General features: G+C 43.0%; 1 protein-coding gene across 8 annotated transcripts in view; it reads left to right on the top strand.

The window, feature by feature from the left end:
• The window catches only part of magi1b (membrane associated guanylate kinase, WW and PDZ domain containing 1b), a 97,546-nt gene that overhangs the window by 30,297 nt on the left and 50,325 nt on the right, over positions 1–16,924 (top strand). For all 8 annotated transcript variants that reach the window (XM_053868746.1, XM_053868741.1, XM_053868744.1 and 5 more), the window contains one exon: positions 5,002–5,118. In XM_053868746.1, the coding sequence (XP_053724721.1) occupies positions 5,002–5,118 (117 nt within the window). The remainder of the gene's footprint in view (positions 1–5,001; positions 5,119–16,924) is intronic.

The raw sequence follows: 16,924 nt of genomic DNA, 5'->3' as shown, positions 1-16,924 counted from the left end.
AAAGAAAACGATGTATATGATTTCAATTTAGGAGTTCAAACAATAATGGATATAATTTCTTAATCATGAAAAACGTGAAATAGAATGAAACACAATCTCAATGAAATGTTTGATTTACATTTTTAAAATTTTACAGTATTATTAGAAAATAAATTGGTGTAAAATAAAATTGGTTTCCTGAGGAATTAAGTAAACATATGATGCATGACTAGACGAAAATTTTATTTAAAATATGGGGAATTAGTCACAAAGTGACCATGTATGAAAATAAGAATTTTAAAATGAAAAAAAGTTGAGTGAAAAATTACAAACATAATCAACAGAAATTGTAGTACATAATTTCCATCTCTGTCAAAGTAAATCGTGGACATACTGAATGGCTTGTATTATTTTCCTTATTCTTCCGGCCCCTCATGGGCTGCTCTTGGACCATATTTGTCCCACAGGCCGACATTTGAAGAGCGGCGAGTCACGTCATGTATTTCTTTGTTTTTGTAATGCGCTCATCTTCCAGATGGGGTCAGCAGATGACGGTCCTCCAGAGCAAGCGCTTGTCCCGTGGCTGTTGCCATGGTTACTGACAGCCATTGCTGTGATGTAATCGGTATATGTCAGCGCGAACGTAGAGGTTGGAGGGTTGTTGGCTGGACAAACACACACTCACACACACTTGTGTCTCACTCTTTGTGGAGACATTTCATTGACTTTCATGCTTTCCCCAGCCTCTCAGCTGAAACCTAACCGTCCAAAACAAGTATCTAACCTTAACCAAACTGAATCCTATTTGTAATGAACTAGTTGTTTTGAAGTTTTTATTCTGAAATTGTTAGGACGGGCCGAAAGGTCCCTACAAAGCAAAATGTGATGACATGTCATCACAAGTAGGTGTGTTTCCTGGAATTGGTCCCCACACTATAGCTACACACACACACACACACACACACACAAACACACGCGTCTGTGTTGCGCGCACACGTTTGTCTTTCTGTCTTAGTGAGGACCGTCAATTACATACTTTGATGTTATGCTTTTCCCAACCTAAACCATCTAAAACAAATGGCTAAACTTAACCTTTACGCTTAACCCAATAAAACCCCATTTCCAATAACCCAGCTATTTTGTACTTTTAACCCTCAAAATGAGGCTAAACAAAGTACACAGTACACATCTTCATAACATTGTAACCTTGTTAACATTAAACAAAAGAAAAAAGAAAGTACTACAGATGAACTTACAAAAAAGAATAACTTTGTTCACATTGCAATTCATTCTAGTACGGCAAAAAAAGTATGGTCCCCGAGGTCACATGCGCCGCCCTGTGGGGTCAGCCCCACTATTTAAGAAACCATCCAAAATTGCTAACTTTATGCAGGACTCTGAACCAAACGTAAATGTAATTATGTAGTAATTATGTAGTATGTAGCTATGTAGTAACTATGTTTACTGACATTTAAGCTCTATAAACCTTGTGAGGACTAGCCAAAATGTTCCCACAAAAAGGCGGCTTGTCTTGGTACTCACAAGTATGACAACTCACTGACCCACACACCTCATTGTCTCTGAAGAGATTTGTCTTCTTCTCTTGAGGCTGAAACAGTTGTATGTTTTTGAAGAGTAGCTTTGGATGAGAGAGTGGTGTCAGCGTCACATGGTTGCTTGTTGTTGCTCTTTCATTAATTGAGCTGATAAGAAACAAGGTCTCTAATCACCACGAGGGGCTCAGATGGAGGTCTGTGTTGCTGGTGTAATTAGAACATATGGCTGATCAGCTTGGCGTGATGAGGAATGTCAACTGCACGTCGCTGCCACGACTGGATCCATTAGCCGCCGATTAGCTCAGATGATCTGATTAACTTGAGCCTGGGATGGAGTGCTCACTTAAGACTTGATGACTTAAGACTTGATTTAGCTGATGAGGCTGCGGGTTCCATGCACCTGCCTCCCTCGGCCAGGTTGTGGACAAGCGCTGACGTGAACTGGGCTCTCAGGGTCGACATGACCGCGGGACGAATGAGCGGCAATGAAAATGTTTCCTGGGATGTGGAGACAAACATATCCTTAAAGAGCATTAAATAGTTGGTTAAAAATGTCATGTCAATGTTGACACAGCGAAGGTGATTGTGTTCAGGATGTCAGGGTGTTAACAATTGACGACGGAATTATGTGCCCGCTTGTGGTAAATCGAAGTTGAAACATCGAAACAAGTGGTGAGGATGGCGGCTGCAGATTGGAGTGAGATTTACATCGCATCATTATAAACTAGCGTTTCTATTGTGATCCATTCAAATGTCTTAACTCCTCCTTTTGCTTCCTTGTTTCTCTGCTGGATTGCTTCTCGAGTGGAGATAATAAATGTCAATAATTTGTGCCACAAGACAATAAAACATGTTGTGTTCTGAACCACACAATAACGTAAGACGAATGACTTCCTGACTGCGTTTATTGTGGCTCCTTGGGTGAGTATGATGCCCCGTGCAAATGTTGGAATTACATGATCAAACTCAGAGGTACAATGAACAGTTGCTACAGATGTGGTGAGAGAGTAGTCGACGCAAAAACAAGTTGTATCTCAAAACCAGAAAAAACATGACAAGCTCCCTGAAAAGTCACTAGAAGTGAAAACACAACTCCAAAGCGAAAACTCGACAAATCCTGAACAGAAATTTGGTCAAAGAAAAGTCTACACACCAGGATAATAAGATGATTATTCAAAGCTGCACATTAATTATTCGTCACAGAAATTGTGGCCAAACCTCAGACCGAGTGTTGTTTTGATAAATACTGTATTGATGTCGATAGAGGGTTGACGAGGTTCCTTGAACACAGTTGAGTGTGTTTGAGTGTGGGTCTTGAATAAAGAAAGTGGCTTTGAGAGGCTTCAAACAGAAGTAGTTGGGTGCACGTGGCACACGTTTCTAGTCCACTGTAGGACACATCATGAACCTTGGTGTGTTTTCAGACTGTGAGAGGAGCCTCCTCTCCTTGTGGCTGTCGAGGATCAGTCAGCACTTCTGCGCGATGCTCCACAAACGTGACATGTCGCTCTCTCCCGTCACGAAACCTCATGGTCTGCTGTGGAGTCTGAACATTCCTGTGAACCCACAGATCAAGTTTCATTTTCGCTCACTGCATCGAGATGTGTGGCGAGGCATGGCCGTGTGTAGGGTGGGACAGGAAAGATCTTTTCATATTTCTCAGAAGCGGTCTTTTGATTTGACTGGCCTCTGATGTCTTTGTTCTTGGTTCTCTGCTCCAAATGTTGCTCATTTCAGGGGCTGGTGTAAATCTGTTGCAGGTGGACTCTGTTTGCAATTGTCCTGTTCAATTTGCTGGGAAGACAAACGTCCCAGCTCATCGTCTTCCTTTGTCTCCTCCAAGTTTCTGTAATGTCTCTGCATCTCACGATTCCTCTTAAGACGGCAGGAAGAAAGAAGGATGTAGTTTTGATGGAGCTTCAGTTCAGTCGAGCACTGTTGTGGCTATAAGTGTGTCTGCTGTGTGTCTTAGTCTCACTGTGGTCACTGAGCTGACCTGTGACCTCTGCAGCAGATTACCACACTGCGATACGTCTCGACAGCTTGACAGACTCAGCCCAATCAAACTTCTTCTTCTTTAGAGGGAACTGGAATCAGTGGGCTACACACACAACAACAATCAGTCTGTTTTTGTCCTGATTTTTCTCCTTCCCGACCATGTATGTTAAACACCCAATTATATACACTTCATAAGGCATGTCCTATCAGAGAATCCTCATGTCTGGAGTGTGTTAAAAGTTAATAGACTTTTCCAATAGTACAGGATCTCAAGAAAGATTCTGGACTATTCTTTCATCGTCTCATTTTCACTGTAGCCTTTTTAGTGACATTGATTTTTTCCCCCCACTATTATATATATGTATCTATATCTATCTATCTATCTATCTATCTATCTATCTATCTATCTATCTATCTATCTATCTATCTATCTATCTATCTATCTATCTATCTATCTATCTATCTATCTATCTATCTATCTATCTATCTATCTATCTATCTATCTATCTATCTATCTATATGTATATATACTTACACACCACACAACGGAATTTGTAATTTTAAAGAGCCTTTTTAATAGTCATCATGCAATGTAAGCAAAATTCATTCTGTGTCTTATTTCCCAGTTTACCAAAACAACCTATATCAACATCTGAACTGTTTTGGCAAAGGGAGGGAGAGCGCCCCCTCATGCTGAGCGGACATGACAAGTCAATCATATTTATCGAGTTGAACAAGAGATTCAGTCACAAATTTGTTCTCAAACTTGTTTCTCTCTGTCTCTCTCATGAAGCATTTCTTTCTAGCCCTCTCAGAATCAGACACAACCAATCGAACCCAGAAATGATCTTGAATGATTTTGCCAAATGATTTAATGACGTGTTTTTTTAACTCGGTGGGTCCATCTGTGTGACGCCAACAATCATATTTTCCAATACATGCAGAAGTGCTCACATACAGACACACACGCTGTTTCCATGGAAACAGGATCCGAGCCTTTTGTGTGACTAGTTGTTTGCCTCTGACAAGAAGCACTCGGCAGTCAAAGATGGTCGATATATGACGCTGTTATGAGATGTGTTTTCATTTGGCGGCATTCATTTCATTCCCTCGTTTACATCTTGTTCACACGAGATTAGCACAGTTGCAACCCGTGTAACAACCACTAGCTCACAGACACACGTGCGGACACCTTCCAGCAGGGCTGCCCCTCAGTAGCCTGACGTGCGTCTGAAGTCCAGATGGCCAAGCGGCGGGAGGGCTGGTTGTCCGTCTCAGCGGCCTCAGGTTTGGCTTGCCCCGGCGAGCTGGGATGGGAGAGTTCTGGATGGCAAGTCAAGCGAGGAAGTTTAGATGAAACGCTTAACTCACCAAGCATCGCTCAGGAATTGTGTGTTTTTGTTTTCCTCTCTCTTCTCCTCTTGTTTCGATGCCGTGACCTGACTCTCGTTCATGTCCACGCTCACAGGAAGTAAGCTGAACAAAGACCTGAAGCACTATCTGAGCCTGCGCTTCCAGAAATCATCGCCAGACCACGAATTGCAGCAGACCATCAGAGACAACCTCTACCGTCACGCCGTGCCTTGTAAGTCCGCCTTCATGAGACTGTTGTGTTTTGAGTTGCACAAATTCCTTTAGATCTCAACGGTCTAAAGACCACAAACTTCACCACTCTCTTTAAATGTGTCAAACTGCTCTCATGAACTTGTGCCTCTTAGCAAGCAGTTCATGGCTTTACTCTTACCTGGAGTGTTTTGAAGCATGACGTATTTGTGTGTTGCTGTCGTGAGTGAGGGAGTCCCGACACGCCATCAACAAGCCTTTCTCCTGTATGAATCTTTACGCTCACAGTCGACCTGAGCCTGGAGGCTAGCGTTGATTCTAAAGCATCTTAAGAGGAAATACAACTGCTGTGTGTCCAGTGGAACAAAGCAGCCTAGAGTTGTCAGCAGAAACAGAATCAAGCTCTTGAGTCAGTAGATGGTGCTCAGAACCTCTGATGATCCGGACTTGACTCCCAGAGAGTCACCCACAGTTACCTAATTAAGTCATTTTATTAGTGGTGGGCGACTTAATGTTATGGGAGAACTTACTAGTTACTACTATCTTATACTTTAAAGATGGGCTAATCTGGCAAGTTGAGTCTTTTAAAATATTTGACCCCTATTGAACACAGCAGCATTAGTCTGTTTGAACAAAACTCTCTATGATGTGAAATATATTCATTGGAAAATATGCATAAGCCCCGCCCATCGCTTTGTTGCTAGTGATTCTAATTTACACTAGTCTCACACTCTCTTTTCGGTGCTTCATAGGGAGTAGAGCTGACTTGTTCAGCTCACATCTCGAACGAAAACACTGAGGTGAAATTGTGAATTAAGATGTGGGTTAGTTTAAGCTGTGTCCCATTTCTCACCCTGACACTCCCGACACTGGGTTTTGCGCGTTCACCTCTAAGTGTGTCCCAATACTCCTAAGACCGAGGGCACTTGCCGTTCACCACTTGAAATGATCCCTTCAAACCGAGGGAGCTCCGGAGCTGACTTGAAACCAAGTGGGAATATGAAGTGTGGATAGATTTCCAGGTTACCAAAGTACTTTTTTTAAAAACAATGTTGGACAGGACAACATGGACATTTTAGTAGCGAGGACTACTCTTCCGTTCTTGTCTACTTCCTCTCGTATCACACGTTAGCGACCCAAACGGTCTACCGTGTCCGGCAGCATGAACAATACAACATGTATGTACAACAGTATGTTTTTATTTCTTCTTAACAAATGACAGTGGGCTGGCATCCAGGCTAACGGTAACATCCTCATACCTCTTTGGCTCCGCCCATTTCTTCTTCGTTGGTTCACCAAACCAGGCGAGATTATCAGCGCTGATGCAAGAAGTTGCAAAAACGTCTGGCAACTGGCATTTCCAAAACGTCTCCAACAGTCGAACAATATGCAGGACACAAAACACAGCACGGCAGCCAATGACACTTTATAGTGGTGGGCACGCAAAACCAAGTGTGTTAAGTCCTAGTGTTTGGGTGAGTTCAAACCCTTCAATGTATAGCTGTTTGCGGTTAATTCCACACTCATTTCTCATTTCCCCAGCTTGTGTTGTTCGCCAAATTGTTCTCATCCGCTGGATTTTCAAATAGTTGATCCACGTTCCCCTTGCTCGTATGACTTGATGCGTTCCTTGAAGGAATTACCCTCCTGTCAAGTGTGAAGCCAGACACCAGTAGTTGTGGGGGTTTGAGCATTGTACTAGTTTTTACTCATATCTGACTGTAAATATTCACAAACCAAGGATAAATGTTTGACTCTCCTGCATGTATTACCACCTGGACAGACTCTTTGCCCACTAGAGATCGTTGTTGGTGTCATGACAGGGACCAATAAATCTCTCCCTGCGTATACGAACATGCTGTTGTCATGCTAACATCAAGTATGATGCAAGTGGTACGTTCAGAGAGGAGAGACTTCGGCGCTGGTGGTGTCAGTTCAGAAGATGATGTTGCCTCCGCCAAGGAGGGTTTGGTTTTGATGGAGTTGGTTTGTCTGTCTGTGTTCAAAATAATTTTCGGATTTCAACCGAATTTTAAAAAGACATATAAAGGCTTTCAATTCAATAAATAGAACCACTTGACTTTTGATCCCCGTTATGCTATTATGCTCACAAGAAACGCCAAAACACTCCTCCAATTAAAAGGCTTTCGTTTATTTTTGTAAACAGTGGTTTATAGTTCGGAGCCAACCTGTATGCTCCCACTTACAAGATGTGGATAAGAATGAGATTACGTCCATAAACAAATGTGCTGCCCATGATAGCCAAGCTGCCAGTGCATAAAGGGTTGCAAATCGCCAAATTTTGTTCATGTGCAGCAAAGTTATCCAGTGGAAACACCCTTTTCATGGAAACCAGTGTGATGTTGCTATGAGCAGGCCATTATACAGGCACTATCAGACGCCCCTCTAGCTAAAAGCCTGTGAACACCTGGATCCAGGAGCTACTTTGTCATGCAGAGTTTGTTTTGGAGGTGGACTGAAGCTGCTTGGCACAGGAAGTCCTTGAGACGTGATCTGCTCCTGTCGCATGTGAATATCCACAGAAAGTCTTGATCCACTTTTGAGTGGTACATTCTTATTTCTTTAGCCATGATGCAAATGATTAGCGCCACTGTCTGCACCCCATTGTGAAGCAGTTTGGTGGTTACTTGGTGAAGGTTGAGGAACCTGGGCAGGTTGAGCAGCCTTTGATGAATAGCTAGGAGGCGGTACTATGTGACTTGTAACTGTTTTTTTTTTTATTTAAATATTTTCGTCAGTGCTACTTTAAGTACAAGTAAAAATAAACTGACAAAACAGTATGCTAGTAAGAGTGCCCGTTGAGCTCTTGTACTTGAGTAAAAATTGAAAAGCAGATGAAGCAATGACATTGACTTCAGTGTCCGGCGCCACCTCTGCCGTACCTGTGTGCTTTGTCTCTCAAAATATTTTTGTAGGTTATTAAATGTGCTGTAGTAATGTTTCAGTGTACTGACAATTGCCCAAATGTTTTAAAAATAATTGACTCATATGAAGCACGTATACCTGAAGTACAGGTAATTCTACTTTGCTACCCTCCACTTCTGATACACGTCTACTTTTAAGGTGATGAACCATTCAAGTTGAAACATTTCAGAAGTTGCACCATAAAAAGTAGAAAAACGTAAATCAGCACCCCCTTGCTGTAAAAATCTGAATGCGTTTACAGGTGAGCGACAGCAGGTGTTTTAGCATTTGAAGCAAACGTGTTTTTGACGTCTCCCATCCAAAACCTCATTTTTGCTGGTGTGTGACTTTGACGTGGTTTGCTGGGATTTCCACTACCTTGCACCTTCTTATTAAGTGTATTCTTCTTTCGTGTTGTTAACAGTTCATTTGCTTTGTTCATCAACGTGTAACCACAAATTAGAAGTTCAGTTCAGCTCAGTAGTCCGACAACTCTGAAGTCAAAATGTACATCGGTGCAATGTTTTGGTTTTTTTATCTTCAATCATGGCGCTACACAGTTGTGTAGTTGATAAAGTACAAACGTGCAGTAAGATCCGAGAAATCAGGTGAAGTCATCAATGAACCCTCGAAGTCTGGAGAGTTCAGGACATCAGCGACCTAAAATCAGAGCCAGAAAGGCTTCGTTGTCCCACAGGTGTTGATTAAAGATGGTAAATATTTTTCACAAACCAGTGAATCATGACTGCCCTCCCCCTTCTGTCTGTTTGCCCTTTAGCTCCCATGTGGTCACTCTGCCACACAGTTGCCACTTACCCATTATCCTCGCTGACCTTCCACCCCCACCACCCCTTCTCATGCCTGACCCCCTCGTCCCTGGTGACCCCAGCACCGCTGCCACTCTTGTCCTTCTTTCTGAGCACATGGTCTGTTTCCAGTGTGATTTGAAATCACAAGGTGTGCTGCTGTTAGCGCGACGATTTACTGCGCCGCGCCAGCACCGGCGATTGGACGAGCATCGTATATAGGCTAAGAGGATGGCTTGCGGGGAAGTAGGGGGCTGAAGCTGTGGATGGAGATGGGGGTGGGGTGGAGTCTGGGTGTGTAAGGGGGGTGCATCGAAAAGAGGGGGAGGGTTGTCAGGACTGGGGATGCAAACGGACATATCAACTCTAGCTTAAGGTAGCGGCTAACATGAAGCGTCTTCAGTCAGCTTCTGATGATCCCATCAGTTATTTTAGTAATACTTCAGTCAACACAGTTGAGGTCTCACAGCAGAGCATTAACGTTGACATACAAGTGTGGTCTTGGAAATGATAAAAATTGGTTGAGTGTCCCTCACAGTTTGCTGAGTCGGCATTATAAATTCAAGATATCACTTTTTCCTGAACCTCTTTTCAGGCTAGATAGTTAACTCGCAATTTAGAACATAAAATAAGTTGGCCACCAAAGTAGATAAATAAGCATCACAAGCTTGAGGCTCGACAATTGAGAACTGTTGAGAAACAAACTCCACCATTAAAAAAGAATACAAAGTCATTCAAGAAACGCAAAGCAATAAACAAGATTATTCAGTCATCGTCAGAAAAAAAATCAACATGATGTAAAAATGAGTGTAAAAGAATGTATTCTCATGAAAGTAACTATGACAAAAAAAAAAACTGAATTGAAAATGTTCACCCTCTTGGGAGAAATAAGGCGAAGTTAAAAGTGAGAAAAGGCAAAGAACTTGGAAGAAACTGTGAGATCAAAGATAAAGTCCAAGAAAATAATAGCTTGATGATCTTGAAGAAATGTCACAGTAAAAATAAAATGGAGAAAAAGTTGGAAAACTTGGAACAAAGTAATTAAAATCAGGCTGTTGTCAAAGAGAAAAAATGCAGTTTGTGATGTTTTGGGTCATGTAAAATTGGTTTTTGAAAAGTAGATTTTCACTAAAAATGAACTTTGGAAATTGGAAAGTGTTGTCTGACGAGTCAGGATGTCTTGTGTTGCGTTGCCTGCATCAACACTCGACTATTTTAATCCTGAAGTGTGTCCTGCAGGTGTTTACACGGATGCTGGTGGGAAAGATAACTGAGAACAAGAGCGAATGGGGGGTTTGAAGCCAAGAAGGAGGATGAAGGGGGGAGGTGGGCGGGGGCCTGCGCGATGGGAGACAGCGGGGCTCACTCACTGAGCGAGAGCGAGACAGACTGAAGCGTTGCTGTGTGTGTGTGTGGGTATGAAACAGAGTGCACGACGAGCCAATGTGTGGACGCCGCCTAGCTTTAGCTCCTGTTAGCTTAGCATCACAAAGCTGGATGGAGTGATTTTCTCATTGGATCTGTCTGACTTCACATCTATGGAGCCGCAGCGGGATCCGTGACTGAGGTATGTTGTTGTGATGTCGGGGGTGGGGACGGAGACAAACGCAGGGGGTGGAGGGTGAGGACGAGAGGCTGGCGGTAATGGAGGCTGATGGTCAAATGGAAGTGTGTGTCTGTCTCAGGTGTGCCTTTGTGTCAGCCAGCGTACGTGTGTGTCGCCTCTGGCCGTGTTAACGCAACGCGGACACGTCTGAGATCAAAAGCCATTCACTTGTGCTGTCTGTCCATCTGTCTGGGGCTCCATCCACCCTTTATCCCCCTTTTTATTTGGTGTCTGGATGACCCGCCGCCCCCTTTCATCTCCCCACTCCTTCCCTCTTGTTTACGGAGCGATTAGCCCAATCTTTATTTGTGGCTGCAACGGGATGACAAAAGATGTGTGCATGTGCGAGTCAGGCTCTTTCACTCATCCTTCTGGCTGATTTAGCTTCACACCGCTGTGCTGCTCTTTCAGGTTTTTCTCATCCCTCCATCTTTTCTTTCCCCTTGCCCGCTCCTTTTTTAGCGGAGCGGTCTCAGGTTGAGTGGAGGCCTGTTTTGATTGCATTGTATGCGTGCGTCCTCATCGTGAGCCTTTCCCTGCTGGGACCAGAGAAAACACCCTAGCCCAGTCAAAACATCCCAAAATCGCCCTGGAAAATGACACCCCCCCGGACACCGCCAGCGCCACGTGGGGTCTCTGGAGAATCACATTTAGATGACAGCCTGGACCTCTCTTTGAGAAGGAACGGGCAGAAATGTAGCGACTGGAAAGTGCTGGAATCTGTCTCGTGCTTTTGTTGGGATTAACCCTTTATTGGGACAGATGGCTCCATCCCCCTGCAGAGCTGCCGAACCCCAGTCAGCTCATCAGCTCTCCTGCAATATTGTGTTAAAAAAAAATCCCTGGCAAGCGAGCTGCGGCCAAGATGGTGGAGGAATCTGTTTTGGTTTTGGATACGATAACGGTCTGCCAGCCATCGTCTGCATATGTGTGCATCTTGACAAAGGTCTCTGGAGACTCCAGGATCAGCATCTCCCTGGAAAACATGGGCTCGCTTGAGTCTGGTCGAGGTACCCGGATCAGTACCCTGAAATCAGCTAACACTGCTTTAGGAAACTTTCTCATGAAGTAGATGGTAGTGTTAAAACTTGGTTGTCACAAGAAGTTGACCAGAATGTTGAGGAGTTGACTGCAAAAGAACTACACAGCTGAACTTGACTAAATCAAGAAAACTGTTCCATCCTTCCTATCGCTTACACTTAAGATGCTGTCATGCTTGCTAGCTAATAGCGAGTACAAGCAGTTGAGGCAAGGCAAAGAGGTGATAATTTTCATTCATTTTCCTCAGTTTCTTCCTTAACTGGGCTAATAGCAGGCTGGAGTCTAATTTCAGATACATAGGGTAAGAAGCGGAGAACACTCTGGACAGCTCACCTGTCCAAACGGCGCACTTATGGACAGACAATCACACTAAATGGAGCCTGGAATTGTTGATTGAAGCTTAAATTATGAGACATGAGTTGGCTGCTCCGGAAAGAAACCTCCCTGACATGTGCCACAAAAAAAAAAAAAACTTATTTCCAAAACCTAAAGAAAATAAATGGCCTCAAAAATGTAGTGTATTGGGGAAATTAATAACTTTTTCATCGTCATCCATTAACAAATTCAAAATGTTTTTAAATATTAAATCCTCAATTTCCATTTAATAAAATAGAATTTAGAAAAAGTAGGAAACCAAAAACATAGCGGAAAATATTTTTGGAGGTGAAAAAATTGCAAATTAAGAAAAATGTAATTGGAAAACACATTTTTGCTTGAGTCTGGTTGAGAGGATTAAAAGATGATGTACGAACCATTTCTTAAGAGGTCGGTGGTGAAGACTAAAATCTGCCACCACAAAAATATAGCCAATGATAGTGAGTTGAACCGCTATACCAAAGGAAAAAAAAACAAGCACAACAGTGCTAAACTTGACTTCATCCTGTCGGATGTGACTGAACTGTTTCATCCTTCGTATCGCAGACACTCTGCTTGTTGACAAGTGAGTTTGATGCATTGTTTTTTGAATTGTGGACCTACTAGCAATATTTAGGAACACTGCTTGCACCATCTTGTTGTGATAGAACGACATTAGGGCCTTTTCAGGAAGAAACATGAGCACATACCAAGACACAAGACTGGTAAAATAACTGAATGAAAGCAGAACTCAAGTATTGAGAATGAAGTGTACATACAATATGTGGAATGGTCTCCCACTTCATATGACAAGGAAATCAGGCATGGATTAGTTATAATAGACTTCTTAATGATAACAGCACTGCAAATAATAATTGTCTACAAACAAGCCAGTTGTTCTTTGTCCTTTCAAGACAAAGATCAGTTCTTATTCCTAAGTAATTCTTATCCCGTATTGCAAAAAAACATCTCAAGAAAAACTTGGGTCTGAAAAAATTTAAGCTGGTGTCCCTAATATTTTGAACCGTCAGAAGCTGGAGAGCTGCGACCATTTAGCAACATTTGTTTGTATGTGAAGGATGAGAAGATGCTTTTAATCGACATTATCTTCATTTAGAGCTCTCTCCTAACATGGTTAGGTCAGGATGTGCGGCACTTTAAATAAGGCCTCTGGACCTTAGAGTGTGTCGTGGTTAGTATGAGCGAGAGGTCCGTGTGGGACGTGTCCTTCAGAGCGTTTTCAGTCATGAGTTGAAACCAGGATCTGATTGGAGAGATTAGAAAACTTCGGTATCTCGTCTTTGTCTGTGTGCCTGTGTTTAAATGTACCGCAGGGAAAACTGTTGAGAAGCCCGACACAACAGATTTGGAGGAAACTAAAACAAAGGCTCATTCTTCTTTGTCTTTTGGGGGAGTATTTTAGTGACACCTACAGGCCTGGCATGGGTACTTCACTGGTGTAAATGGACATTCTTCCTGACCTGCTGCTGTGTTCACAGACCACTTTTTTGAGATTGACTAGGTCTCATAAAGAAGGTGCTTTTGTGTGGATAACACCTTGGTTGGGTCAGTGTCGGTTCTAGAAGTCTCCCGCAGGAAAGTCTTTGCTGAGATGCCGCATTGCATGTCTTACTCATAGTGAATGTAATTTTCCCAAGTTGGAATTGTCAATTGAAGAGACACTCACCTGGCACAATATAGATCGTAAAGAAAACTACTGTTTCAAAAAAATCCTGGCGGAAACCCTGACCCTCAAATCGAGTGGATCGTAGTCAATTGTGTTGAGAGTTGAAATCACAGAGGAGATAAATGTGTTGAGATGAGAGAAGCCAAAAAGAGTTTGTCGTTTGTTGATGAAAGTTGTCCAAAACAAGTGATCACACCAATGAAAGTTGATGACATGAGTTGATATTAAAGGAACTTCAGTCTCAATGATAACAGGAAAAAACTGCAGTAAAAAAAACTCAAAGTTCACGATAGCAATTTGACAAATATAATAAGATCAAAACTTTGCTTTATGATGTCTAGACAAGAATACGTGGACAGTGTGCGTCCTCGTTCCTCTCGAAAATCTCTTCCCACCGGTGCAGCATCAGTCATGATTGCAGGTGTCTCAATACCACGAGGCAGTCGTGTAGCAGAGGCTGTGTCCAAGTTTTGTCCTAGAATCATAAGCGCTTGATACCCAGATCACTCTATCACGTGACTCTACCTCGTCACTCCAGAGACTCACATGAGAAGAGCAAATATTCCTCACAGCGCAAACAAAAAATGAACATCACCTTTGTTGGACTTTAGTGCTCACATCATATGTGATGATAACATCACAAGTGCAGCTCCCAAATAAAAAGTTAACTTTTAGCAGAGTTGTAAATAACCACCTGTTAACATCGGGCTAGCTACACGTTAGCAACACTTGTTTTATTAGGATGTCCATACATTTGAAGAGGCAAAGAGGTGATCATATAATTGTTTTTTTTCTGCTTATTTTAATTTTGGTAGTGTCAGGCTGGAGTCCATCACGGTTACAAATTGTACCAAGACACATCAGCTGCCCAAAACAGGTCACAGTGGGGAAACAGTCAGTAGTTATGAAAACAAAGTCTGACAGTTGGAGTAAGTCTAGTTTAAATAGGTGAGTGGCAGATTGTAGTTTAGTTTCATACGCCGACTAGTTCACTAATCGCCGGGATACTCAGTGACTAGTCATAGTCTTTAGTTGCAGCCCGAGTAATGTGTGGTGAATTGGATCAAAGCCCTGAACAGTCACTGAACCGGCTACCATTTGTGCTATTGACCTAAAGGTGTGTTCCAACTGTTTGAGAAGAGGTGTTTTGTTAGGAACTTGACTGGCCTGTTTGCTGTCACTCGCTCTCTTCAAGATGGTGACTTTCTGAGTGGGAAGTTAATTCTTGTTTACTTTGTTGTGATTCGACTTGAACTTCACATGTTGTTGTCATGTTAGTTCGACCGTATTGTCATGTATGTGGTGTTGGTTGCTGCTCTCCTGAAAAGCTGTGTGGAATTCTTGAGGGGACCATGATTGGCATTGTTCCGATTTCAATGCCTATGTCAGGAGGAACCCACTGAAGCTGCGGCCAGCATTTGGTGTGAATGTACCTCGACAGATATTCTGGAGAGTCTCACAGTACATCTGCTGCTCCTCCACATCAGAGAAGCAAGCGGAGTTTGCACTGTAGAATGCAACCATGACGCCTCTCATGTGAGGTGTTCCTGGCATATCCAACTGGGAGGAGACTATTGGGACAGACACAGTACACATTGGTGAGACTTTGTCTCTAAGTTCCTCCAAGGGAAGAGGGAAGTTGGGGAGGGGAGTTGTCTACCTACAGTAGTGAAGAGCAGGAAAGTGCCCCGGCGATCTGACCTCAGATAAGCAGATTCAAATAGATGACAGAATAAATGTTTTGTAGAGATGTGTGCAACTCCCACAACGCAAGTTCTATTCCATGGACTGGATTCTAAATCAACAAGCTTGATCACTTTATTTTCTCCTGGCGAACACGTTACATCACTGGGTGGAGCAATGTTTCCCCAAACTCTTAGAAGCCCTAAGGTCAAATCCAGGTCCTCCTCCACGTTTGTCGAGCTAACACTAGAAGTCATGTGGAAGACTAATCGTCCACAGGAGACGTCAGTCGCAGAAGAAGCCGTCATGTCAAAATGAGAAGATATGGTGGAATGTTTTTCTGGAAACTAAATATGGATACTCTCACCACGTCTCCATGGTGACAGAGGAGGACATTTAGGAAACATTTGGATTCCCCATGACAGCGTACCGACATGTTTAATCTCTTCTCACTGGAGCTGTGCGGCTGTTTCGGAGTCCGCCGGAAGAGGAAGAAGCCTGGGACTAACATGAAAGAGGTGTACAAGTCTGGCTCGCTGGACACCTTTCGGGTGAGGAACAGAGTGCGGTTCAAGGAAGAAGCAGAGGAGGTCGAAGCAGGGCAGCTCAGGAGCGAACACCGAAGTGGATCGGATGAAGGTGTCAGACGAGGTTCCTTCTCGAATCGCAGCCGTGGAGCAGAAGAAGCTCAAGACGACAAACCCGATGTTGCCCTCGTCGACGGGATTAAATGTAGGTCAAAGCTGAAACGGAGGACTAGGCCCGAGGGATGAGGTGCCCGGGCTGGAGTGAGTCTGAGAGCACAGGCATAAACAGATTCTTCACACTGGGTTATTTTTGGAATGCAGTGATCCTTCTCCCGGGTTTCTCCTGTCACCATGTTCGACTTTAAGTCTCTCTGGTTTAGACACTGTTACACTCAAACTTTTTCCTTCATGCGATGATGTCTGGATTGAAGTTTGAGTGCAGCTGTGACTTGACCATGTTTTTGGAAGGTTATTTGTAGAGCAAAGAAACTCAGGAAGGATTTCTATGTTCATTCAAAACCTGGAATTTAAAACTCATTGAATAGTTTACTGAGTCATGTAAGCATCTGTAAGTCCGGATCCACTTATGGTTACTGCAGCCTATCGTTTGCAGGAGACCATGAACTTTGCGCTTTCTGACATTTGTTTCCTTCAAGTCCCAAATATCTTAAGCACCAACCCCACTTCTCTCTGTGTTTGTTGGTGCCTCATAATGGGAATAAAAAAACATGACTTATATTTTACAACATTTTTTTAAACTCAAAGAAAATGGTTGTGTGGTCATGATGGATAACAGTTGTTGTCATGCAGTTACAATTCTGCCATCAGGTTACCTGAAGCTTCATGACATAGTTTCAAAACCCTATGAAAGACGTTTCATATTACGACCTGCATTAACTATTTTCCCTCCCACCTCAGACCAGTTAATATGATCTTTTTTATTGTGACCGAGGTGTTGTTTATCTAGATAAGTTTTAACTTGTTTAGTTTGCTCTGTGTAGTCAGTAATGGTGCCACCTTGTTCTTGGTCCACACCATCGTCCCTGTTTCCACATTCAGTTTGTTATGCAAATGTAGCGTGACACTCAGGCTTGTGGCTCGAGCATGTACTATGCGATCTTCTTTGTCTGTTACCAGAAAATGGCACTGCCACACTAGAACTGGCATGTCTACTGCATTGTGTGGAGCAATTCATGAAC

Source organism: Synchiropus splendidus, chromosome 6 (genome assembly GCF_027744825.2).
Source record: "Synchiropus splendidus isolate RoL2022-P1 chromosome 6, RoL_Sspl_1.0, whole genome shotgun sequence".
In the NCBI taxonomy this organism is placed as follows: Eukaryota; Metazoa; Chordata; class Actinopteri; order Syngnathiformes; family Callionymidae; genus Synchiropus; species Synchiropus splendidus.
Note: the sequence above shows the minus strand (reverse complement) of the source record. Positions and strands in the feature narration are given on the sequence as shown.